The sequence below is a fragment of the Toxotes jaculatrix genome, chromosome 8 (genome assembly GCF_017976425.1).
Source record: "Toxotes jaculatrix isolate fToxJac2 chromosome 8, fToxJac2.pri, whole genome shotgun sequence".
Taxonomy (NCBI): domain Eukaryota; kingdom Metazoa; phylum Chordata; class Actinopteri; family Toxotidae; genus Toxotes; species Toxotes jaculatrix.
Window position 1 is genome coordinate 23,320,978 of NC_054401.1, and position 27,692 is coordinate 23,348,669.

At 42.6% G+C, this 27,692-nt stretch overlaps 1 protein-coding gene across 3 annotated transcripts in view; it reads left to right on the plus strand.

The window, feature by feature from the left end:
• Positions 1 to 27,692, plus strand: part of LOC121185668 (vacuolar protein sorting-associated protein 13B-like) — a 362,080-nt gene that overhangs the window by 194,906 nt on the left and 139,482 nt on the right. For all 3 annotated transcript variants that reach the window (XM_041043972.1, XM_041043973.1, XM_041043971.1), the window contains exons 32-34: positions 8,340 to 8,543; positions 13,212 to 13,338; positions 15,085 to 15,228. In XM_041043972.1, coding sequence (XP_040899906.1) covers positions 8,340 to 8,543; positions 13,212 to 13,338; positions 15,085 to 15,228 — 475 coding nt within the window. The remainder of the gene's footprint in view (positions 1 to 8,339; positions 8,544 to 13,211; positions 13,339 to 15,084; positions 15,229 to 27,692) is intronic.

Consider the following 27,692-nt stretch of genomic DNA (forward strand, 5'->3'; position numbering starts at 1 on the left):
CATGTTTTATGGTATTTAAAGTGGAGGAGATTTTCTTCTCTGCAGAAAAGATTGTTTCAATCAAAGGTGCTATGGTGGCAACCCTGTAATTTTAAACATCAATGAATATTTATCTGCTTTGGATACGTATTACCTCTGGAAAGAAATAAGCCAAACAAACCTCGCTGACGTGTCACAGAATTAAAGCACAGATGAAAATAATAAAATTAATGATGGCTTACTGTCAGCTATTGCTCACTGGGACACAGTTTCTGTTTAAACCATTTACCTTCAGTTTACACGGTGAGAGCTCAGCAGCTGATGAATCTCAGTCTGCAGTATTAACCTCCCTCTTTCACTTTAAGTGCACTGCTGCTACATTTACATTTTCTTTCCTGTTGATTTTAAATGCGGTTACAGTCTTTTTCCTCTCCTATCCCATTTCTTTACCTTTTCTCCTTTCCTCCCTCCCTCTCCAAATCAACAACATCAGTAGTGGAATTAGATAAGCACAGAGAGTTCACTCCCCCCATGTGATTTCCTCCGATAGAGGGGAAAAAGGGGGAAATCTCTCATACAGAAATGTCACTTTGTGTAAACACACTGGGCGGTGTGGATGAATGCAAGATCCGTTTCAGAATTATAAACACTGGCTCCGCAGTCGTTCACAGAGGAGGAAGAATTAGCTGATGTAGGAAGCATGTGTGCCCCAGATTATTGTAATTATTTTATGCTGTTTTTCCTTGCTGACAAAAAAGCATTTGGACACTATCTCATGAGAAAGTGGTTGTAGTGCTGTAGTCTTGGGCAGCGCCATGGGTTTCTAATCTGCTCTCATATTCTCGAAGTCCAGCCTGTCTTTCCTTAAAGCTTGTGATTTAGACATAAGTTTTTAATTCCATTATGTGGGAGCTTCCAGCAGCAAGTCATTGTATTTTGTTTCATTCTGCCTTTTGTTTGCTGGAAGGAAATTTGAATTAGAACAAAATGTTGTTTAAGGTCAAGGCAAACGTCAACAAGAAGGACCTACTGTTTTAGCTATCTGATTACATGTTTGTTCAGCCTGTCTGCTAAACCTGTAGCATACATTAACCTAATCAAATATGGACATCATTTCCCTGACTTTGTTTAGGAAAATGTTCGTTCGTTATCCAAAGAAGGGTAAGACCTTGATATGTAATTTCGCTGCTTTAAACATTTGTCAGAATTCAATAATTGCTGTAAACAGTGTGTAATCAACTTCAAAGAGCTCTGCCAAAGATCCTCATTTCACAGATAAAAATGAGCATCTTCAAAAATACACAGAAAGCATCCGTGTGTACGCTAATGCGAACCAGCTTGGCAGTACTGAACCGCTTAATCAATATCAAGTGGAAAAAACAGTAGTGGTTCTTGCTGTTGGATCCATAAAGTGAGCCTAATTTTACAGCTCCATAAAACACCCTCCTTGCCAGAGCATGAATTGAACAATTTATGTGCAGAAGTAAATCACAAGGAATGTTCTGAAGACTGTAACCATCTTGGTTTCAGACTCATGTCATAGAGTGAATGTATATTGCATGTGCCTGTGCATGTGAGGATTATGTCTTAATGTGTAATGCACTGATAGTTTCGCTGTAGATTTGTTTTTCTTTTATTCACGTGAGGTCTTATGCCTGTTTAAAGACTTGGGAATGATGAGAGGGTTATGCATCAGTGCTCAGTTTATTGGACAATATGTCTGATGCACCTTGTGAGATTCAGCTGTATTATTAGTAATGTTGTAGCAGTATCATCAGTTATCTTCAGTGTGCAGCCTGCATGGTTTTGGTCTTGGATGATTGTGACTCCTTTATGTTTCTAAAGCAGTTTGATCTACTGCAGGCTTTGTCAGTTGTCAGTGAACACACCAGGTGCCTTGCGAGAGACCAGGGGCAGGGTTTGGATTTGGAATCTCCCGCCAACAAAAGGATTATTTTCCTTTAATTAGTGTAAAAGTAGTATTGAGGTATGTGTCTGTTCTACTTGAGCTTGACGAAAATGACTGCATCTGAGGGCAAGCCAGATCCTTGACCTTCCCTGCCATGTCCTTTACTGCAGCCAGTTATGAATAATCTATTCCATGCGTGTGTTTAGTGATTAATTAAAGATAAGACCTCTCAAATTAAAATGGCGGTGAGATTACGTCATTGTGAAATTACTTGGTGGGGACACAAATCTGGTTTCAATCTGAGGTCTGAGGAAGTCAGCAAGGCATTCCCTTCACACCTCTGCATCAGGGACTTGCTGCTAAAACTCTGCCTGACATGTTTTATAAAAGCAGCATTATGTCCATTTTCACAGAAGGGAGGAAGCATTTCAAATCTGTTACTGCTAACAGAGGAAGTGATTTCACATGCACTGGCCCGTTCAGTTTCATGGGAAAAATGGTAGCTTTGTCCTGCGGTGACGCACGCGCACACAGATGACTCGTAGTAATTCTCAACAGCAACTTCAAGTGCGCATATTGTAGAAGAAGATCTAAGACAGACGCATGTGTATACACACACACACACACACAACCTGCCAGCAATTTTCAGCAGCAGCCACAACTCCAGTTGTTCACAAATGAGGATCCAAGGTGCCTTTTTGAATGGATCCATTACAGATGTACCTACTGTATGAAGGAATCCAGCAAGAAGTCAATGCCCTTAAAAAGCCAGAGAATTACTGTCCCTGTTACCCAAGAATGTTCCATGCTCAGAGCTACATGCAAGCAGAAGCAGCAGAAGAGCACATTTAAAGCTAAACAGACCAGGGAGTGTGTGTGTGTGTGTGTGTGTGTGTGTGTGTGTGTGTGTGTGTGTGTGTGTGTGTGTGTGTGTGTGTGTGTGTGTGTGTGTGTGTGTGTGTGTGTGTGTGTGTGTGTGTGTGTGTGTGTGTGTGAGAGTGTGAGTGTGAGTGTGTGTGTTGTGTAAGGCTAAGCAGAACAGGAGCAGTGGGGATGAGGACGACATCTGTGCCATTAGTCTGATAGTCTGAGTTACTTCAGAAATGTTTGCCATTGCATATTCTAACTGATCCACAGCCAAAGAAATGTGATATAATATGGCTTTAAAAATACTTTTTGATATAATGTGTTAATAAATGAGTCAGTATCCACCATGTGATCGTAGCAAACGTGTATGTTTTTGCTGCACAATGAATCACAGAGTATGATGAAAGATTAGCAGTTTCATGTGTATAGTCACTGGCATGTGTGAATTCTGTGAAATGCACCAATTGAAGCCAAAGGAAATATCTGTACAATCTTCACACATGGCTTCTTTGCAACAGTGATGCAAGAAGCAGGTTTTGAATTAGTGCGTGATGAGCCTATAAATTACAGCGGCCAGACTGACATCTTTAACAGGCCATCATGGCAAGCACATGTTAGCCAGTCCTCTGCAGAGCAACACGTCTGACACTGGCCCTGTTTATAACAATATAACTTTTCTGACATGTAAACTGCGTGGGAGATAAATGACTCCTGTAATTAAGATATGTTGAAATCAAAGTGCAAACACTGTCTTTTAGTATACACCATGTCACTGTAAACAGAGGGGCTTCTTCTGTTGTGCTTTCTCTCAGCTTTGTATTATCATGTACCACTGTCATGAGGGTGGTATGAGCTTGAGCTTCGTCCTGCTTGTATTGTATATAGAAGTAATTGTTTCCTCCTAAGATCTTATGTAAATATGATATAATTGGTCGAGTATGAGTGTCTTACAGTGCAATCAGCTTAATGAATAACAGGCTTCTGTTGGGAGCCTCAGTGGAGATGAGTAATGCTGCTGGGCTAAAAAAGAATAGATTGTTGAGTTTTTGTCATGGGAATTTGTCAGTACATCAAAGCCAAGGCACAATGCAGGAAAGTGGTTTCTGTTTATTGTGTATTGTAGCAGTGAGAAAAAAAAAAACCCCAATTAACTATAGGTTGGACTTGTTGAGCTTGGCTTAAAACAAAACACAAAGTAATCCCCTTGTCATTGCCAAGTGACAAATTTAGAGTATTGTCACAACTTTGTTGTCTTGGATATTTTGTTGTTGTTGTAACTGTGTTTGACTTCTGTTGAAAAAGCTTCAGTCATCAAAAATCATTTTGGTAGCAGCAGCAGCATAAAAGTCCTTGAGTGACTGGGTCTTATTCTGCTGACTCGCCTTGTTCCACAACATTATTTTCCCTTCTCACTCCAAGGGCTGCTATGCAATCTAATTCAGAGCCTTAATTACCGTAATTGGTAGATGCAAATTAACAGCAATTGGACTTGACTGGGGTCATAAATCCACATCTCAGAAGTCGCCGAATTTCTGGCAATTCAGAGCGGACCACCGTAGGCAGGGGTGCTTAACTTACTAAGTAATTGCAAGTTTCATGAATCATAATGCTTATGAATTCCCCCTCGGCACACACACGGACCCTGTGGGACTGCGCTTTAAGCCACTGGGAGTCATGGTAAACTGATTGAGAAGCCACTGTGCAGCTTTGGCCTCTCCACAACAGAAATACCACGGAGTAGTTGCTGGGTGCTAATGGTGTTTGGCTAATAACATTTGGAGCCACAGAGAAAGAATATCAAAACCTCAATTGAACACTTTCGTTTTTAGAATTTATGGATGACAAAAACTATTTACATTGGTCTCACAGAAACCCTCTGCCTCTTGGATGTTACTTTAGCGTTTGAAAAAGTGGTTTAAAACAAATGAAATGACACAGCAAGGCGTGCACCGTTAGTGATCCACGTAGCATGTGTTCCCTCAGTTCAAATATACATTAGTCGGGGTCTGCTCAAAACAAAGGACGTGGAACACTCGTGAAATATAGCACATCTGTGTACAAACCTAATTTAGCTTGACTTGGCCGAATTAAGCCTGAGATCTCAATGAAATTTCTACTCAGTATGTGTGTTCAACCAGGAGAGCCGAGGCAGTGGGCCTCATCTCTCATACACACACACATATACAGGCACACTCACACACATTTACATACACTCCTGCCTCGGCCGAATGTGTAACCAGACATATATTGCTTGTGATTGTTGAGGAAATGAAGTGAAAACCAGGTCTGGGGTTGCGGGTTCAGGTTGCGGGTTTCAGAGTGACGAGATCCAGAAGCCAGCGGCGCTTGGTATTACCCCGGTGCTTCCTGCCCCGCTGGCCTGGGGCAGGGGATGTCGGTTGAGAGAGGGAGGTGGGAGAGGCCATTGAAAGCCAAGAGCCACGATACACCCTGCCCCACAGGATCCCCTCAGCGAGAGGCTTTAACACAGCCCACGGCTCCCACACTCCTACCATCAAGCCCTGAACCTCAACCAGATCCCATTGTGGTTTGTTTTACAACCTTGAACCACTGTTAGCCTTCAAAACCTCAGCATGGTAATCAGGCTCTCCCAAGATTCCACTTTCACTCTTTTTCAACAAACGTTTTTACTTATTTACCCAGTGGCTCTGTTCAGCATGACTCTGTATCCGTGTAACACTCCAACACTATATTTCTCTTTTCTTTTTTCTTTTCTTTTTTGACGATTCATCCTCTGCTATCATGCAAGTTCTATGTTCCAAGTCTGGACATTACTGCAAAGCTGTGTGCAGCAGCAAAGTAAATCCCTCACTGGTTACACCTAATACCTCTGTGGCGTGGAGCAGCAGTGTGTGTCTGCAGGAGCTTATTTGTTGTCTATTGGTGTATACATGTGTGCATTAGCTAATGTGTGTGTTAACTGATGTGTTATGCACGTAGCCAGAAGGTTCCTCCTCGAATCCTATTACCACTTCATCTAGCAATCCCAAATCTGCAACACGTTAAGCACGCAGTCTTCCCACTCGTCTACTTAAGAACACAAATCATGACTGATGCTCTGCCCAGCACACGCATGGACCCAAAGAACGCTAAACAGAAGAACATAACTTGGAATTAATTGCCCATTTGTAAATTTGTCTGCGTATCTTCCAGAGGAATTTTGAACATTATTTTTTTTTTTTTTCTCAGCAATGAAGTACCAGTGAAGCGCTCTTTCCAAGTCCTGCATTCTAGATACATAACACTGCCATGTCTTCGATATTTTGTCTGCTGTTTCCCACTGGAGGGCTTGAATTAGATGGAGGCTTTGACTTTGAGCCATAATAATGTTGGATGGGAGCCCTCATATTTCAGCTCTGATGCGAAATCGGCCCAGTGGCTTTTCAGAGTCAAATTGGATTTAAATTGTGTCAGAAGAGGGAGAAATGTTTTTTAAAATAATAGCCATGAATGCCATGAAACAGAGCGTTCTTACTGCAGAGCTTTTGATCCATTTTTATAAATAGCAGAATTTTGTCGTAAAAAATAATGTTTCTGTGGTCTTTTCCTGCAATTAAAATACGGTTGGCTCGGGAACAAGGGCAAAGCTAAGTACTTGTGTTTGAGGAAAATTTCTCTCCCTCTCTCCGAGCCCCCATCCAAGCCCCCACCAACACCACCCTTCCTCAGCTGCGAAGGCATGTCATGTACCACATGGCAGTGGCAGGCAGATGTCTGATAATGGCAGAGGAGCCAGAGACTCAGCAGAAGGGTGTGTTCCACCTGCCTCGCTCCGTATGTTTTTACTTCATCCTTGTATTTGGCGGGCAGAGTGAGTGCCACGCTTTCCCAAGGCATTCTCCGACTCCTCTGGGCCAAGCAGTGTGGTCTTTACATGACCGATCAGATACGTCAAACCACCAGTGTTTTCCCCCCACATGTACAACAAGAAAATCTGGCTTCAATTATTATTGCACCCCAAGGGGAACTTCCAAAATTCCTCCCTTCCTCATTTGTCAGAAATGAAGCTCTCGTTTCCTGTGATTGGCTGAAATATGTCTTTTGATATTAAATCACACTGGTTTCCACTGGCTGCATGACCAAGACAAATGTTTATCATATTTATTTATGTCATTGGAGATGACCCTGCAGCTCAGCAATGCAGAGACTTGGCTGCAGACTCCCATGCTATGTTGATTATGAGTAAGAGAGTCTCCTAAATAAGCTAAAGTTAAGAGATAATTTGGAAAGCATATGAGGTAACTGTGGTTTGTTTAATGTGAAAAATACAGTTTGGGGTTGGGGAGGGTGATGGAGGTACTGTTACAAAAGCCCTAATGAATCTAGACTGACACATCCCACCCAAATCTTACAGGGCTCTTGGTTTGATTTATATTATACTCTGTTGATAAATGTGGTTCCAAATGTTGATTAAGGATCTGTTTCACTTGTTTGTATGTCAACAAATCCAGCTAAGTCTAGTTATGCACCTCTGATCTCCCATTGCCATTGTTTTTGTACTTGGTGCTTATTGTCATAACATCACGCTCTGGTAGAGGCCTTTCCAGTGCGGCTGAGGAAGGGAAACGCTATATGAAAATTACCATTGACGTTGCAGAAACAAATAAAACTACTCATGCTGCCACTACATCTGTAGCCATTTTAAGCCCTTATTTATACCATTTAAGCTCTCATTTGAATTCACCAGCACAAATAAACATATCATAACGAAGCGAAAGCCCTGATGTCATATGCAGATGTTGAATTTTGATTATTCCTGTTGCCTCGTGAATTCGTCAGGATCTTGTCTCTCAAAGGCAAAATAGATGACATCATTTTTTCTTGGCGCTGATGGGACAGTTTTACTCACTTGACTGTAGCAGTTCAGAGACCGTGCTGCCCACTCCTGACATATCTCTACATCTCTTCTACCATATTACAGTTTGTGTATACTGTAGAAGTCCTGTGTTTCTGGAGACAGAAATAGAAAAAGAAAGGCAGTAAGATCCCCACTCGCCAGACTACTGTGGCGTCAGGCCAGAGGTTTAAGCAATGTTTACTGCTAATGATAAGCTGGCATGAATCAGAACTATATAAAAGGCAAATTATTTCACCTGAGGCCTGTGGGGTTACTTATCTGAGGTCTGGCTGTACAAGTACCAGAGACTTTGATTTAGTCATAAATCATCTTGTAAGAAACTTACTACTAAACCACTGAGCAGGCAAAGGGAGGAAAGAAGTCAGTAGTGGTTAGGGCCTACTGCCAGAACCTCTTTACTGGCTCAGTATAACAGACTACCTGCTCTACTCCAGGGGTCATGTGCTTCATTGTAATTGACTATATAAAGTACAGCCCGATCCAATGTGACCCCCGCAACAATAAATAAAACCTGTTCATGTTTTATACATTGAGGTTGGTTGAACTTGGACACCTGCTTGTTTAATATGACTGCACTACCCCATGCAGTGTGTTGTCGACAAGATCTAAGTCTCGGTCTGACCTGGGCTTTCTAGGATTAATAGCGCGCCATATGATTTGTAAAGTGACCCAACCAAAAAGCCTTTTCCTTCTCTTCCCCCCCAGACGTGCGCTCAACCTCGGCATCCTGCATGACCCAGGTTCAGAGGTGGAGGACCGTCAGTACCAGGTCGACCTCCAGTCCATCACCATCGGAACAGCTCAGTGGGAACAACTCAAGCCAGAGAAGGAGGGAATCAAAGGAGGAGTATCAGCAGAGAGTGAGAGGAACTCCCAGAACCCAGCCCTGGAGTGGAACATGGCCAGCAGGTCAGGACTCACCTCAGTATTTGCATGTTAAGACTGAAGGGAAGATGCTAAACGATTCGTTTGTTCATGTTGTCAGGAGGTACCGAGGTGTTCTCTTTTCTATAGAGATATATATCTGTAAAGTTTGGTAGAATCATTGATAACCATACCCATCACCAGCACTCACAGTAAAATGGCTGTGAGCAAAGAAAAATGAGTGACAAGTGAAGTGATACATTTAACAAGCCAAACACTGCTCATTATTTTTTCTCAGGACGTGGCAGATCAAAAAACGGCCCAAAATATCACTGTCACTGTCACTCTGTATCTGCCCCTCTACATGAACTTGTTTAACCATCATAATCCAAATGCTCAGCTGATTATTTTTTTCCATGGCTGCGTGGCCTGAGGAATGGCAGTGTTGGTTGGTTGGTCCACCCCTTTGATCCAGAAAGAAATATCTCTGCATATATTAGATGGATTTCCATGACATTTTGTACTGACGTTCATGGTTCCCAGCAGATGAACACTAATGGCTTCCTCTCCTCTGACGCCACCAGCAGGTCAGAAATTTATCACTTATCCAGGGGAATATCTCAACATCTGCAAAATGGATTGGCACAAAATTTTATACAGCAACCAGTGTTCAAAACACACAAGCACTTTTCATCGTTTCTGTTTTCCGTACATTCATGGTTCCCAGTCAGTGTATCCTAATGACTAACGACTGTGTTACATAATGCAAGTGTATGGCTCTTTTATTATTTTTTTAATTAGCATTGAACAACAGTGGAGTTTCATGAGCTTGAAGCTCATTGCTGCTGGTTTAAATGCTTACACCCCTTGTCAGGTGCTGTGTGTGTAATCTGCTGCGAATGTCCCATAATTTCTCTCATCAGTCTTAATGTGGGAGCAGCGTGCAGTTATTGAGTTAGCTCCCTATCATGGAGCCTCTCCATGCACAGTCATAATTACAAACCCTGTCATTTTTTTTATAGACTCGGGAGCTAAAACAAGCATGAGTGTAACAGCCTGTTTGGCCCCACACTTTTTTTCCGCTCATGTTTTGAGAGGGAACAGACCCAAAACTCACAGAATCACAGGCAGAGAGTCCAGATTTGTTCCCTGTCAACTAAAAATAAGCCTTGTGGAAGAATGCAGCACAAAATCAACATGGGCCTGATTGAGACTGAGAGCTCTCAGGTCATCAGAGCTTTAAGAGTAAGGCTGGCTGAGATACTCACACCAGACACACTCTGCAGTGCACACGCACGCACACAAACCCTCATTCAAATCATTATGAACATTATTTTCTTTACTGTATGTTTTACACACACACACACACACACACAGAGTATGATAGTGTTTGGAGGGCTGCCAGGAAAACCCAGACTGCTGCTGTTGCTGGTGATACTAATGCTGAGCCCTCAGCTCTCAGACTGCAGTAAGATCCTTTATTGTGACAACCACTCGAGATTTATTTAAAGGAGAGCCCGTCTTACAGTTTCTTCTTCCTGTTTAGGGTTTAGCTACTGTATGCTTTTGAATAAAGGCAGACAGTGCCCAACAAAAACACTCGAAAATGTCAGTGAGTTAACCTCTTCTTGCCCAAGGAAATATGGCTTTTTGTTTAAAGGGCAGACATAGGGAGGAATTAGGTTCATGTCATGTTACAATTTAAGTGCTGACTACACCGTTGAATCCAACCTCTTTACCTGTATAAATCACAGAGCAAGCATTATTACAAAAGGATGGCTAAAGTAAATTCAAACAGGTTTGTTCCATTCTGGTGAATGGAGCTCAGCTTATAAAGGGTCCAGGAAGACTCTTTGGTTTATATGTGTTCTTCACTTTGTTCCTATTTGTTGCTTTTGTGTTTTAATAGAAAATAACTAATGCTTTCTCCGCTCCTTTTGTGGTCAGTGCATTCAAATCTCACTCCGATTGAGCAAACAAGTGGAGCCTTAGTGTGTAATGGACTTATGGGATAGTATCTCTAACCATTTCTATCTCAGACCACCCTGATTGTCTCCTCGGTAAGTTTGACCATCTATCCCAAAATCCTTGTTTGCCTTGACCTTCAACTGTTGCAGCCAGGGTCTGTTGTTAAACAGCCCTTTTAAGTAGCAGATCTGGAACTATGTCAGAGTCTTATACTCTTACTACTGAGTCTGACAAGCTCATATGAGCAATCTGAGGCTCAAACCTCCTACGGTTTTTCTTTCTTACTCTCAATATGTCTCTGTCGATAAAAACACGGCTGCTTGGGCCTCGTGCCAAGACCAGATTGTCTGAAAGGGCAATGAGGTGAGATACTGGGCTCACACTTTGGGCTCCAGAAGATGCTGGATTCCTTTTGAGAAGACTCAACTTTCTTTAGACATACTATAGCTACAGTATGTCTGTTTTTCTATTCAGAACTTGATTATAGGATGACCTAACCTGCAGCTGAACGGTTACTTTTGTACTCAAAGGATTAACACACAGTATTATATTGTGAGGAGGGTCACTCTCACAGCGACTTGTTGCTAGTGTGTAGTCATCAATCATCTAATAATCAGAAGGTTTTAGCCGCAGACCGCATCTAAATTTGTCTGTTGAAATGTCCCATGTGGATCTCTGTTTTACTGTTTTCTCCCATCTCTCATTTTCATATCCAAATAATTAAAATTCACACTTGTAAGCACTTGTGTCACTGTGTGGTCACACTGAGAAGGTCAAAGCTGCCGCCGTTGTTGAGGTTTGTGAATTTCGCCCTGACTCTCACTCTCAGCTTCCAAACAAATCATTCAGGGAGGCTGTGGTTGCCTCCTCATTCCCCTCTCTCCTTGCCGTGGCAGGGAACAGCACTGGAGGCTCTGCTGGAAAATGGGCTTTGCTGTACTACTGTGTGCTGCGCTGTGTACCCCCCAGCCTCAGTCACCACCCGACCAAGTCATAACTGAACATGTGATTTAGAATGTTCCAACACACTGAGGAAAGGAGAGTCAAGTTCACAGCTTTACTTGTCTGCTGCAATCACCGGCAGAAATACACCACCTCGGTTGTAATTAGTTTTGACACGCAGCACTTCCAAAGTTCACACCTTTCCCTCATCCCCCCCGCCCCCCGTCCAGCTTTGGATTCACGGCGTGTTCACTCTGCAGTTTTCTGGGTTCAGTTCCAGTAGTTGCGGATCTGCAGTGGCCTCAGTTGGCTTCCTGAGGTCTTGCGAGGAAATTCCAGCACCATGGATCCACTGACAGGATCTGTCCTCGTCACAGTGTGTAGTTGCCGGCTAGGAAAGACCCTGTGTCAGGGAGCTGTGAACTCTCCATCTCCCCTCCTGTCAGCCACCCCACGCAGGCCTCTCTCTTTTTTGTCCGTGCCACTGATATCTCCACTCGCTGTTCACGCCATGTAGCTCTGCATGAAAAAACATCTTTTCTTGTTTGCTCCACACCCACTAAAAAGGTGCACGCACACACAGGCACACAGAGTTCTGCTGCCCACTCAGAGGCCCCCGTATTACTGGTAAACCGAGACTCACACCTCTTAGCCCTGCTGGTGAATGATAGCACCTGTCCGCTGCAATGAGACACTCGTTGTTTCAATCCCTGTCTGAGGGGAGATTAGCCAACACCAATTGGCCTCACAGATCATTTGACCTCCGAATCAGGCCTCCCTCAGACTCTCTCTGTGAAGAAATGTGTCAGAAAATAATCCCTTAAGGGCAGTTGTAATGCACATTTGTGTAGCAGAAGTGAATATGATATTGGTTCTGGTTAAGTACTGTACTCTAGGCCACCTAGAAACAAGGCTTTTTATAATCCTGGCCAACTATAAATATTGGAAGCTGTACCCCTTGATTGTTTTAATAGCAGCAGATGTGGCAATTAACACCACCTTATAAAGCCCACTTGTATATTTGTTTTACTGCTAACAAATGTTCCCACAAATATGACTTGATTGTGGGAATGAACATTAGTGAAATGGAGAGAGTTGATGTGAGAAGGTCTCAGTTTGATCTTGTGTATACAATTTAGGGGTGTTCCCAATTGAAACTTGTCAAATAACGTCTCATTCTGTCTCTAAAACCATATTCAAGCATCCAGCTAAAATGCGTTAGACCAGAAATTTAAAAAATACCAGAAATGCTTCACAGGTCAGGCCTGCAGGAGAAAATCAGTTTTGAAGTCTCTTGACTTCAGCTTGTGATCCTACTGGTTTGGATTTGAAAAGCAAGAACAAGTTTGAAATGTGTGTCTGCCTGTCAGCTAAGGTCATAACAACAGCTCAGTTGTGAACATTTTGTGGTTTTGACTGTGTTGTTTTGACTTGTCAGATGGCACAGTCTCACAAAGATTTTACAACCAGAAACCATAACAACTTATTAGTAAATAAATATATGGTCCTCATGGTAGCTGTTTTTATTGCAGTGTAGTGCTAGAATCACTTTAACACCAAGGTAATAGACTTATAACTTAAATAAAATCAAGCAATAAATACTTCTAGAATGAAAATGTCCACTTGTTGGCTCTGTAAGGTAAATTATACTTAGAGCTGCTTGGAGATGTTCTTATGTTCTCCAGATGTTCCTACAACCAGTGAAATATATATCCCATAGTTTTTTTATTAGATTTTAAGAGAAAATTAATAGAGACATACTAGGTATGGAACCTGTCTAATCCTGTATGTTTCTCCGTACAGTATCAGGAGACACCAGGAGCGCCGGGCCATCCTGACACCAATCCTGACTGAATTTTCTGTTCGAGTGACCGCAGCCCCGGCCATCATCTTCAGCAAGAACCTCTCCCCTGACAGCGGGCAGGCAGAGGTCAGTATTGACTCAGCACAGCTTTTTAGAAATGTCATCTTTGTCTTAAAAGTTTTCGAATTTTCCACGAGAGAATTTTATCCGCGCCATGACAAAACCAATGACCCCAGGTCCACGGGAAGCAAGGCTTTTCGAAGAAACTCACACAGTTATAGGCTGCGTATTTCCCCTCATCTGCTTTGTAGAAGTTTGTTCACTACTTACTCTGACACCTTGTGCCCTTTGACCGTGACCTGTTACAGTCATGATTGCAACCATTACTCTCACAATCTGTTATTCATATGAAAATAGACATTGATTATGTTAGATGTCAGAAGTATTTACGTTTTGCTTCTTAACATACAGTAACTCACTCATTAGGAATCCCTCAGCCAGTCCACCATGTAATGGAGGCTTTTGACCCACAGAGTTCAAACCTTTCTGCTTATACAGCTGATGTTTTCTGGCACAGCTCTCTGAGACTTCCTGCCTCTTTGATGCTTCGTCCCACCACGCTAACGTGCCCCTTGACAATGCATAACAGCTAATCCATAGTTTGCACTGACACACACACACACACACACACACACACACACATACTCTTGTGCTTCTATCTTTGTGAGGACACTGATTGACATAATGCATTCCCTAGCCACTTAGCCTTGACCATCGCAACTAAGTGCCTAACTCCCAACCCTTACCCTAACCCCAACCTAAACCTAATTCCAACTTGAGTCCTAAAACCAAGTCTTAAACCGCAAACAGCCCTTTGAACATGTGTCAGAAAGTGAGGACCAGCCAAAATGTTCTCACTTTCCAAAAATGGCCTCAGTCCAAAGGTCTAAAACTCACAAAAATAGCCATCCAGGCACACACACACACACACACACACACACACACACACACACACACACACACACACACACACACACACAATGTGATTTTTATATCTCCTTGAGATATAAAGACTCAGAGCCAGATCTATGAAGTATAGACAGATTACAGCCATTTCTATAATAGGTCATATTCATTCACAGCTGGCCTCTAACGGCTTCTAACACATTTATGCATGCTGGCCATGCAAATGTAACGGATATCTTAAATTATTAATGTAATCATTATATTATGCAATGTGTGTGATCTACTTTAACTATATAGAGTCAATTTTCATTCACCCCTGCAGCATTTTCTGTAACCATTATTGTAACCTCATGATATTAAGACCTAATGTGTTAAAATTACTGCTGGTACTGCTCCTAATAACAATAACACTGATACCTTTAATATGTTTTATGAATCTAAATGAGAAAAAACAGTTGTTATGTTAATGTTACATTGGATAGTGAATAAAACATTAGCAGCCCTTTTATGTTTTTAAGCAGTAGGTCTGAATAGATTATGTTTACACAGCAGTCGCCAGTACCATTGTGCATAGTTACTGTAGATCTGGCTCATGTGTGTGGTTCAGCCCAGAGTGTTAGTGAGTGATATCCTGTTAGATGTAGCCTCCAGGCAGAGGTTTAAACTGCTTGCTCGGGGAGGGTGGGGGGCACTGGATAGGACAGAGAGAAGAGGGGAACAACTGAGCTAAACGGAACAAGATAGAGGAGAGATAGAAAGTAAATAGACCAAGAGTATAAAAGTTAGAGAGAGGCAGTGCACAAGGTCACAAACAATCCTGATGTCTTATTAAATGGGTTTTTTGCTTCCCTCCGCCCACCTCCCCTTTTTTCAATTCTCCCTGTACTATCTCCTTCATCTCTCTAGGAGGTGGTGGTGTGTGGCCACTCTCTGGAGGTGAACGTGACCAGCAGCCTGGATTTCTACCTCAGCGTTGCCCAGGTGCAGCTCTTACAGCAGCTTCTCCGAGACAACATGGTGGGGATAGACACTCCTGAGAAAAGCGCAGAGGTGAATACTGTAATCCACAAATGCAAGCACAGACACATTATGCATGATAACATTCACTTACCAAAGCTGCATACATGAGGTTGTACAATAAAACCAGAATGACTTTATCGGGACACGGAAACTCTGTGTTGGTCGATTGCATTAAAGTGTTTATACAGAACCCTGAAGAAAACCAAGAGAAAATTTACTACTGTTAGTGTTTAATCTTTTGTCTTTCCACTCTTTCAGCCTCTAGTTCTTCAGAAGTATGAAGTGCACATATGAATTTGTTCTGTGCTCTGAAGTTAGAGAGTCTTATTCACACACTCATGCATCACACCTCGGAGCTAAGACCTCCTTTCTGTTGCCGATATGATTAATGGCTTGTTAATTTTTTTCACACAGTGCCACAACTTCACAGACATCCTTTTACTAATCATTCCACAGGCCTATGCCAGTGTTGCTCAGAAATCCATCACGGCCATTTTCCTTACACAGTGCCCCTAACTATCAACTCTGACTATTTTGGGTGAATCTAGCACATTTAAATATTTACTCACTCCGAGCAAGGCAGTGCTCTAATGTGGCCTTAGTTTACTGCGCAGTGCTCAGCTGCAGCTTTCAGGGCCCTTCCTATTGTTTACAGGACAGGGAGCTCCCAGGCGCCATTTGCCCAGTCTGACCGCTTAATAAAGCTTTCTAATGGAACACAATATAAAAATATTTACCAGCTGTGGTGAGGATGGGAGTCATAGAGGAGTGAAGGGGACAGAGGAGACAAGGAGGAGGGGGAATGTTATGAAATTAAGAGAGTTGACAGAGTGATTTTTAGTGTTATCTCTGCTTGGGATTCTTTACGGGGGGATGTGTGTACCGACATGCAGTGACTGCATCAGATGACTCAGATCCCGTAAAGCAGCGGTAGGCAAATAGCGGCCCGTGGGGCCAAATCCGGCCCTTCAACAAAAATGTTTGGCCTGCGCAATGAAAGCTGAACTTTTCCCTTTTATAGTTTGGATTAAAAGCCAATAATTTGCATCTTAGACGCAAATAGTGTAGGTGGTAGTCTAACGGCATGTTAACAGTATTTTAATAAAACCATTTTTTTTGCCAAACAAATATTTAATGAGCTGCTGTAGCTTTCTAACGGGAAATGACATCTGCTTTCAGATACACTCCTCGAACAAACTTTAATGAAGTCAAATATTCAAAATTAAAATGCTGTCACAAACAAAACATTACAACATATAGGCCTGCAACTGCACCGTGCCTGTAAAATCAACTTGGCCACCCATTTAACAATACTGAAAACAACTGGTTCATGGTTAAACCTACTTGTTGATCACTTCTATCTTTTAATACACAGTTGACTTCCAGAGCAGGATCCTCCTGAAAGCAGTTCAGCATCATAAAACCTAATGTTAAAATGAAAATGGACATTTCACAGTCAGTCTGTCAGATTTGTTATTGCAACACTATTGAAACAAATAAGAGAAAGACACGGTGTGAAGTTTGCTGACTTCTTTTATTTATTCATTTAGCAGTCGGTCTTAAGGAGGTGCCTGTTGTGCATCTGGTCTTGATTTAGGTGATCTCTGAGCCCTCACCCCGACTTGTAATGATTATTGACTTGATTCCGTTGAGGGGCAGCTAACGGCTGCAGAGGGTTCATCCAGGTTTAAGGCAGGATGAGAAACTTCATCAGCTATTCTGGGAGGTCCACTGGCAACAGTTAAAAAAAAAAAAAAAAAAAAAGCGTCTTACTCCATTTAAGAAAGGTCATTTTGATCGGACTGATTTAAGTTGTTTCTCAAGGCAACATAAACTGAGCATTTTTTCCTACTTTTCCAGCAACAGCTAGCTTCACATATACGCAGTTCCAGCCAGAGGAGCTGGGGATTAAGAGTATTGCTCAAGGGCACCGTGACAGTAGCTGCAAAGTGTTAAGTTCTTTTTCCCCAACCATGTTTCCCAGTTTATCCAAAGGGTGGGAACGGTCAAGTTTTTATTGAGACATTTGCATCTAACCACTATGTTAATGCTGCCTTCAGCTAGATTAAGTGAAATTTGAAATGACCACTGGTCTGGAGTGATGCAATATAATGATCTTCCATCTACTGTTGAGAAATGTAGAAAGTATGCATGGGAAAATACCTCTGCTTTCATTTAATATTGGCCTTTTGGGCACAGTTGTTGGGAACTATCTTGTTTCACTTTTTACTTTTATGATACCATATTCATTTCAGGTGCATTATACCATGTTCTTTACTCATTTGGTTTTATAGTAGTGCCATTATTGAGCGTAACAGTATCATTAACACTGAGGTCAGTCGGTGTGTGTCCTCACCTCTGTGCAGCTGCACAGCGCAGAGGTTACTCTGAGTAAATGTGGTTTGGCTTTGGATTTTTGGACACTCTCTGTAAAACTATTTGTACCTCCATCTATCTCAGTGTCGTAAGTCTTTTGGCGACCGCATCTGTCCGGCTGCTTGGCCCAGACCCGGCAGCAGGGAGGTCAGTATGAGTAAGACATGGTCGGGTCTGGTGCTTACTGGTCTCCAGTAGCTCATTCTTCAAGCTGCAGAGCCCTCTAGTGGTGCATTTGACTGCAGCATTGTTTGGTTACATGCTCAGACCCCAGCTCCTGAGGGCAGCTTCTCCTCAGTTGCAGTCTGCCCTGCCAGCAGCCTGTCTACCCCCTGCTAACTCATGAGACTCACCACCATCAAATAACATCAGTAGTACGTGAGTTTGGAACAGGTAAAGGCTTCTGATGTAGGTCGAATAAACCAGCTGAGTATAATGAAACAGATGTCCACCCCCTGCTAACATGTTACAAATAATAATCAAAAAGTTCAGATGTATTTCCATAGCTGCAATATCACGATCTGGATTTGGAACATGTATATGTTTTTGTTTTGTTTTGTTTTGTTGTGTTTTTTTTATTCAAACTCAACTTCAGTAATGATATTTATAGTATTTGACAGTTTTGTTTGTACTTCCTTTATACAACCTGTTCAAAGGATTCAATTAAAAACAGGTCCTGGATCTCCAGCATCTGGTGCAGAGGAATTGTTTTTGTTGTTGTGTATCTCTGCTCTCACAGTCAGCACTGTCCCCAGCTAAAGTTTCAATTAAACACCGCTCCTCTCTCACTCTTTTATTTCCCAATCTTTTCTTCTCTCTTTTCTTTTTTTTTTTCTTTCCTAGACATTTTGAGAACACGCTGTGTGCCTTGAACAGATTCTATGCAGATTTCTAAACGGTTCCCATTGCCCGTCACAGCTGTGTTTTATTGTCTGGGTTAATGAATTTGTTTTGTAGGGGCTTTTGGGTTCCCTGGCAGTGGTGAGGCAAGCCAGGCGCGTGGGCAATGTGTGCGAGCCTTGTGTGTGATTTCAGTCATTTCTAGCTTTGAGAGAATCTGTCCTCGCACACACACACACACACACACACACACACATCTGTTATGACCTTTCAATAGATACATACATACATACAGAGACAGATTATTTTCTCATAATCCGTTACATTCTGTCATTGTAGCCAGTTGTCCACAGTTTCCATTTCAGTTTCCACTTAAATCATGATTGAGATGCAGAGTAAATGAAACGTGATTTCTGAGCAGTCCATAAGCAGATTTGTTGCCCTTTAAATCACTGCATTATTAGCATGTTTATCACAGCATTAGTCACAGTCCGTCACAGTTTGACTTCATTTCTGTATTTTTTGGTTGATGTTAATGATGATAAAGTGAAGCTGGGCTGAGATCAGGCAGCTCTCGGCAGCAGGAGGTCCCACAGTCAGCGAACTATGAATAGATAATAGAGCAGCTTGTAGGACTTATCTCACTGCTCTGTCAACGGCACTGTCACCTGGCAACACAGAAGTGTATACCCCCACGAACACGTCCACATACACACACACGCACACACATATTGTCCCCACATTCTCTGCGTGGTAACTGTCTGCAGCCTTTTATTTGGGAGCCAGCTCTGTAATGCTGCTTTATGACTGAACAGCTGACCTGAGAGTCTGGTTGTGTGTTTGCATTCTGTCTCAGCTCTGCTATGACGTTATTTGTTCTTCAGAGTGAAAAATAAGTTAAAAAAAAAAAAAAAAGCTTCTCACTGCCAGTCTCTCATCTCTCTCAACCACCACTTCTTCCTCCACACACACTATATCATTCTCCTGTTTACCACCTTAATGCCATCCATTGCTTTATGTAGATTTACAGTGTAAACTCTCATTGTTGGCATCGCTTTCTGGCTGCCATTCAGTGGCCACAATGACAAGCTCCCATAGTATTTTAGTATTGTCCCACCAAACTGGTAAAGAGCAAGAATAGAGTTTGTTTTTTGTTTTTTTTTACTTCTCTCGTCCCATGTTGGTATGTCTTTCTCACTCTCTCTCTATCTCCTTCTTTCTGTGACACACACACACACACACACACACAGAGGCAGCTCGGGTCAGCCATGTGCTTGTACCACAGTGTTAGAGGAAAATACCCTCTGGTGCAGGGGAAGTCCCGCTCTGCTTCATCCTCCACCTCATCCTGGGATGATTACACGCATGGGAAACAGGGCTTTAGACTTCCTCCAACACTCGTGCACACACGCACGCACACATACATATGCCAGTGCACACACAAACACACACTAAAGCAGTATCCAGGTTCAGGGACAAAGTATCAGGCATCACAGGAAACTCTCAATTACAGTTTTTAGTAACACCAATGGGTAAAAACCTCTCAATCACCTATCACCTGCCTTATCTCTAGTCTCTCTCTCATTCTTTTTCCCTCTCTCTCTCTCTCTCTAATGTGTCCTTCCTTTTTGCATCACCTGTTGACATTGTAAGGTTATGTGCAGCTCTGTCTGCCACTTACTTTGTCCTTCCTTCTCAGTTTCCTGCATCTTTTTGCTTTGATCTTAGTTGTCTTTCATTCCCCCTTTTATCACTTTCCTCTCTTTTCCACGCTCTTCATTTTCTCTCATTCATGTTTTTCCCTCCCGGGACTGGCACAGCTCCTGGTTGGAAAAGTGTTAGTTCATCCAGAGTTGGCTAGTTATGTTATCAAGCTCCACTAACAATGGAGGTGGTTCCTCCTTTATGGACTCTAGAATTTGACAGTCTGTAGATTATGTTATTACTGTACTATTACATCTATGTAAATCTTAAACACGAAGGACACACACAGGGTGCAGCACTGCAGCAGGGTAGCTCTCCAGCCAAGACGGACCACTGTAAGAAGTAAATTTACAGTAGGCACGAGTGTGCTGGTCAGTAGCTGCTTTGGTTTGTCAGTGGGTTTGGACAGTGGTTTAAAGTTATTAGTGGTGAGAAGGAAGTGTTTCGCTGATGCATGTGTTTTTTTTTTTGTGCATATCATCCACACAGTCACACTCAGCTACAGTTAAATGTTTGGATAGTGAGTTTTTTTTTCCATTTTAGAAAATCCTGAAGAATCAGAGCTTTGCAAAGTTTTGTTTTGTCTTTTGATAAAAAGGCCGTACTGTGATGTAGATCAGTCGACACTCAGCAAAGACACCTCAGATGAAACCTGCCCCTCTTGAAGCATCAGTTACAGGTAAATAGAATAATAAAGCCTATGAGACCAATGAAGACCTTTCTGCACCTCAGTCCTGGATCCAAATGCTACTAAATGTTACACTGTGGGAGAATTTAAGCTTAGTGACCTATTCTACTCTCTTGTGGAACAGTTTAGTTCTCATTCATGTAGGAGTATTAGCCGTAACGCCAAAAGCACATAAGACAGCTTATCTAAGCCACGGTGTTGTTGACAAGCTTGGCTCAGTGAGCAACCTGAGGCTGGATCCTTGTCTGTGTATGTTTAAAGTAAACCTTTTCCAAGACCGCTCCTCTTTGTGATGAGTGTTTCATATTGTCTCGTAGCTGTTGAGCTTTGAGAACTGAAGTTTCTTTCTTGACCTCCGATCTTTGCCGAACAGTGAGGTGTCAGAGGAGCTCTTATGTGCTCTGCTGGCCAACAGAAATAGGGAGGCATCAGATGAGAGTGAAATGAGAGTGACCCAAAGCATGGAAAAGGAACAGGGAAGACGCTAAGACAGTAGACAGCTTGAGAGAATGGCCAAATGAGAGATAATTCAAGAGGCAACAAGCATAAAGGGAGAAATGAGACGTGACACAGTGAGAAAGAGAAAGTCAGGATCCGGTGTTTGCTTTGATTTCTGGGTCTGTGTAAAGTATTTGTCCATAAATGTGGGAGCTGACATTCCTGAGGGGTCAGCCCTTAACCAGTCAGCCTGGCTATTAACCCTCTCTGAGGGCCAGATCCCTTTCACCCTGACCTCTTCCCATCGTACGTAGTACTATTTTCATTCGCCCTGTTGCTGCTAAGAGTAATAATAAATAAGGCTCCTTGCACAGCCATCTCCTTTTCCATTTTGGCTGCCTCACATCGCTTAAGTAAGCGCTGTTGTCTCAGCTTATCTTAAACATACATATTTTCATAGCCAGTGTTCATCTCGCTGCCCTTCTTTTGTTATGAAACCGTATCTTTTTTTTTCTCTTCCTTTTTTGTTCATGTCTCACTGACCCTCCTGTGTGAATCAACTGCTAATTGACAGCCAGTCATAACAACTCACCTTCCCTGTTTCAGCCCCTGCACCCCGACCAGCTTTCTCCTCAAAGCATGACCGTGGTACATTCTTAAACTGGCTCCTTGGAAACCCTGTCTATTTGAGATCAGTAGCAGCTGAATTTGCTCTGCCCTCAATCAGTTTTGGCAAAATTGGCGTGAAAACTCCAGATAAAATCACGAAGGTTGGAATTCTATTAGAGTCGGGGAAACAAACGGCGCCTTTGAGGAGAGGCAGCGGGCCCCCGTCGTGAACCCGGGGATCGGGTGTCGACTCAGGTGAGGAGGAGTCAGGAGTACCCTCTCTCTCTGCCTGCAAGGGAAACAGGGTCACAGACTCGGGGGACTAGTAAAAGCAGGGCACACCAGGCCAACTAGTTACAGTCACATATGAACACACACCATAGTAGACTTTGTTCAGTGAAAAAGCCCAGAATGTTTGTCTGAAGAGGTGAAAAGAGGAAACAGATTTTTTTCACTCCACCTGTATAAGCAAGATTCCACCTAGAATAACAGGTGATGGAGAGTATTGGGTTCTCTCTCTCTCTGTAACTTGGATAGTGTAGTGAAAGTGTGTGTGCGCACACACGTGCGGGTTTGCATGTGCGTACATGCATGCATGCATGTGGATGTAAATGTTTGCATTCGACTATACCAGTGTACAGTATCTGCTTCTCCCTCGCTGTGGTTTTTCAGGTCCTGCGGTTGATTGGAGTACTACTGAGTTCCTCTTGGACGGCTCTCATTAAACTAAATATTTACCCTAAAACAAAATTCACACATCATTCCAGGCATTTGGAAGATTTTCCATGGTTTCAGGCACATTTTCTCTTTTTTCCCCCAAATCTCCCTGCTAGTATGATGTCCAGGTCACGTAGGAGTAAAATGTTAAATATCCCACATGCAGTTTAAGGCGTAGCCAGCCATGATTTTATTAAGCGATACAATTATTAGTTTATTAATCAACTGAGTGAACACTGGCTGCAATGTCAGCTTTATTATTATAAAACAAACAAGCGCTTGTTCAGCAAACAAAAAGAGTTGTGGTCAGCGTTTTATAGACCAAAATATTAATCAGTTATTTACAAAAAGAATCTAGAGATTAATCAGTGAAAATTATTATTACCTTAGCTGGTCTATAACAGTTTACCTTAGAAATTTTCTGAGTGCGTGTTTGAAGAGCGTGTTCATTCTTCTGTCAGCTGCTATCTCTGAATGGAAGTGTGACATGAATGATGTCTTTGTGCTTAAGGCTTGTGACCGGCCCTAAAACCAGAGAGAGTCATGGAAACCCAAATGAAATCTAGGCAATGACAGATATGCACAGATAGGTGCCATGTAGCCACTTGAGACCCAACTCAAAAACATAGCTCAGATGCTTTGGATAGAGGTGGGTTTGATTTCATACCTCACCTGTTTCGGTTTGTCTGTTTAGAGCCACTCCAGTGTTTTAGACACGCTCGTCAAAGATGAATCAACAAGTGCACCTCATGTAGTCCAACACTCAGAATAGACCTTTAGGTAAAATCAGCTCATTTAAGCTGCAGTGTTTTGAAATCCCTGTACTTCAGCCAGAACAGAAAAACGACCATGTGTGTTGTGATGAGTCAGTAGTGCTGTTTCAAACCTTACAGGTTCTTCTCTCCGTGCTAAACTCTGCCTCTGAGTCCCTCCATTGCAGTGATGAGGCTTAAACACCTGAAACTGTTCATCTCCCGCGGTGTTGTCTTGAACTGTACTTGTCCAGTTCAGCCAAGGGACCCTGCAGTCTGCAGCTCATTTTTACAGTCAGATTAACTTTTTCTGACATTGTTTAATTTTGGTCTTTTCTCATATCGATGTGTCCTCTAGCCTTGTCCTCCATGTCCCCCTTATCAAGGCCCTTCCTGCTAACTCAGATGAGGGGACAGGGGGGTCTTGCATCATTCTCCTTTGAGAACCTAACGTACAGCACATAAGAGCCTTTGTCTCACTCAGTCCTGGGAGCACATCCAGGGAGAAATTAAAGGAAGATTACTTCAGTCCTCCTCTTCTAATTTCAGCTCTGTAAATAGACACCGAGCCAGGATTGTTCTTGTCTTCACGCCGCTCTTTGAATTTGTATTGCAGTCTTGTGAGCGCGCACACATGTTCGCAGTCACATGTGTCTTTACGCTCACTCCTGAATGCATATACAGGCCGGTGTACGCTTGCGAGCATGCCCTTTCCTAACCCACGAGTGTGTGTGCGTATGCGTGTGCGCTGGCTCCCTGGGGTGTGGGCTGATCACAGCAGCATCACTCACAGTCCTCAGCAGACCACCTGGGGTTCATCTGCCCTTCTCAACCCTGCGCCTCCCACCCCGTCCCGCTCCAAACAGCCTCATCTCACCTCAGGTCACTATTGTTTTCCCTGCCGTTGCTGTTTCCCCATGACCTTGTTACTAAAGCAGAGAAAACAGACATGGCCGCCAGGCAGCGCAGGCAGGCGTTTCAGAAGAACACTCCATGACCTAATGAAAGGCATCTCCGCTGCTTTTTGAAGTCTCTCAGACGTCTGCTTTTGTGAACTGCCGAGCCCATGCTGAAGACAATGCAGTTTGAAGTCTCTTTTGTTGTTTGTGTTTTTGAAAACATAATGCCAAAGCTAATGACGTTAAGTTGAAAGCTTGGATGAGTGATCTCGAGGGCCAGGCTGAAACCTGACGATTACTCTGCTGCATGGCTTTCTGCTGTACTGAGTGTGCGTGCCTGTGAGTTGCGGTGCATTGCCACACTTCGCTTTACCCACTAAATGTAAACAGTGATTAAAGTAATTACACTGAGTCAGTGCTCTTTACAGCTCATTCTTGATATTAACAAAAGACACAATTAATGCACATTTAAAGTCAAGTTGCAAATATAAAGGTTAATGTAACCTAGGATTTCTCACAGTAGCTCACCCACAGACACTTTCACACCCTCAGACTTCAGATGCCATTGTCACCATGAAGCCCACCTCACTCAGGAACACTTGGCATGTGTTACCACTGGGGCCTGGAGATTAGATTAGAAAATTACCCCCACACAAATCTCAAAACTAAAGAGGGATGGTGACAGTTAATGAGAGCCAGTTGTTCTCTACCACATTCCCATGGAAAGAAAGAAGAGAGGATGAAGGAAAGAAAGTCTGATGATGACTCTGCTGCTGTGGAAGCCGGGATCACAGCAATTAAGACAGACCCCAGGGTGCTTCTGTCTCTCATTCACTTTCAATTTTGCTGTAGTGTGTATCCTAATTACACCTTTCGTCACATCTGGCCTTCATCTTAATTTAATTAGTTACCAAATAAAATGTTAGGAGTCAAGTTGCAGTTGACCAGGGATGTAGGAGAAGGAGTTAATATACTCTTTTTTTTTTTTTTAATATGACATGCACAGAGACAATTCATCCATTTATCAGCCACATTCCTTCTGCCAAGTTCTCCATCTGGCTTTAGCCCCTCGATAACTTTATAATAAAATTTCTGTGTTTTTACTCTCCCCACTTTATTTACCATATGGCTGATATCTTGTTTATCATTAATGATGGAAGTATTTGCTGATAAAGTCCATTCAGCAGCATCTTATTCCAACCAAGAGATTATGTCGGATGAGCGGAGAAAGCCTGTGTATCATTTCTGAATAGTTACATCATGGTGGTCAGGACACTTTTCCCCTGTGTTTGTTTTCACTAACACGGTCGTGGTATTAATCTAGGAATTGTCTTCTGGCATTTTCAAACACTTCCTTCAATGAGTAATACAAGTACATTGCATCCTGCTTATACAAACACTCAGTGTTTTTGTAGTGATATGGGATAATTCCTGCGTGTCCTCACAGTCACCCCTAAACCCAACTGTTGGATTTGATTGGTGGATCTGAATCAGGGTTTTTGGTTTAGTTTGGTGGATCTGTTGAGGATGACTGATGCAATAAGTCTCCTGTTGAGCTTAAAGGGTGGTGTCTGTCAGACCTTTTAAATCATTCTTGATTGCCAGAGATTAAGAGCAGGGCATGGTGGGTTTGGCGAGCTTCTTCGAGGGACCTAGAGTCGTACTGCAAAGGCCTCGGTATTAAACTCAATGTGTTGAGCACAACACTGCAGCCTGCTGAATGTCAGAGCTCTGGATACAGTTCTCTTTTACTAAGCAATGGCAATCTGCGTTCTGTTTGTGCCAAAATATTTGCAAGTAAACTAATGTCGTGTGCAGGAGTAGGAGAAAACAGGTTTTGAAGTTCAGTCAGTTATAAAACGGAGTCTTTGGCCGCCACATCTCCCAGAGCCAGGTTTTTGTTGCGCAGCATACTGTAGTTCCCCATATGGACCATATTAACTCACTCTTTTCACAATTTTTCTTTTCGTTCTCCAGCCTTTATCATTTTGCATCTTTGTTTTTGAGCCAGGGCTTTTCCAAACCATAAAGCAGCTGAAAGTGGAAGAACATCATCTCTGCGTTCATGTTTTCTTGTCTGTTCATCTTTGCTTTGTGTTTTTGAGGTGTTTCACAGGCGTTCCTCTATTTAGACCAGCCATGTCATACTCACTCCTCTCCTCTCTTCACTCACTTCACTCACTGTTTCCCGGAAGGAACGTGTTCCAACTGACCCAGCGCTTTAGGAATGTAAACATGCATAAATTATTACTGTCACCCGGATGTTTGCTTTCCCCCCTGTATGTCACGTGGCATCAGGGGGATAAGAGTCTCTGACATGGAAGGCAAAATACTCTCACATTGTTATTTCTCTAATCCTGTCCAAAGAGTTACAGAGAGCAGGGGAAGGGGACTAAGGAGAGATGCTTGAGGGGGCCTGGACTGTGAGAAGAGAGAGCACAGTGTGTAGGATATTGTCTCTCATGCTCCTTTGAGAAACATGTTGTTAAACCCTGGAGGAGTAAACCCACCAACCAGCTTTACTGGGTGGAGGGAGCTTGTTAAAATGGCCCCACTCGGCGCACAGAGTACACTGTGTTTAAAGTACAGTTGACAGTCACTCTGAAGCACTCGGCATCCATTTGCGAGCTCCGGGGTCGCGACCTTCCATTGCTTCTTTGTTGTGGTTCAGTTGAAGTGCATAGCAGGTTGCCTTTGTTATTGAAACAAAGTTGCAAGTATTAAATGACTGCCTTTGATGCCCTTTTTTGTGACCGCTGTTATGGCATACAAAGAGCAGTGACTTCATATTATGAATGTCTTCCCCCCTCTGTTCTCCACAAGAAAATGAGAGAATGAATTGCGGTCTTTATGGCATTTGGTTAAGTATTATTGTTATTATTTTTGATTAAGATGAGGTATTGCTGTATTGAGGTTTTCCTCCATCAGCACAAAGGCACAGAGGCCTGCTATCGGCTTTATGGTTCTAGTAAACAATAGTGGGTAGCACAGCAGGGGCCTAACCTGTAAACTCTGATGTTGTCAAGATACAGAAGTTAATTTCCATGCAGGCATCCTGCAAGCAAGAAGCTGAGCTGAATAGTCCTGTCAGAAAGAATTAGTGATCTGGCCTACCATGTTTTTCAGTGGGAATTCTACAGGAGCTACAGGAGAACATGGGAAAAACGCGATAAACATGAAACAATTCTTTAACCTGAAATGTTTTGAAAAGCAGCATACTCCAGCTTCCTGCTACTCGTTTTTATTTAGGTTCAGAGATGCTACTTATCGCAGCTTGTTTTCTTTCTACAGTCACTGTCATATCTATTAAAGTTTTTAAAAAACAAGCATGGATTTTACCATGATAGGAAAACTTTAGGAGTTGACAACCAGAAATGGAAACAAATTGCATATTTTATTTTATTTTATTTTTTTTTTTTTGTTTTGTTTTTTTGTGTGTGTGTTTTTGGATGAAAACATGACATAGTTAAA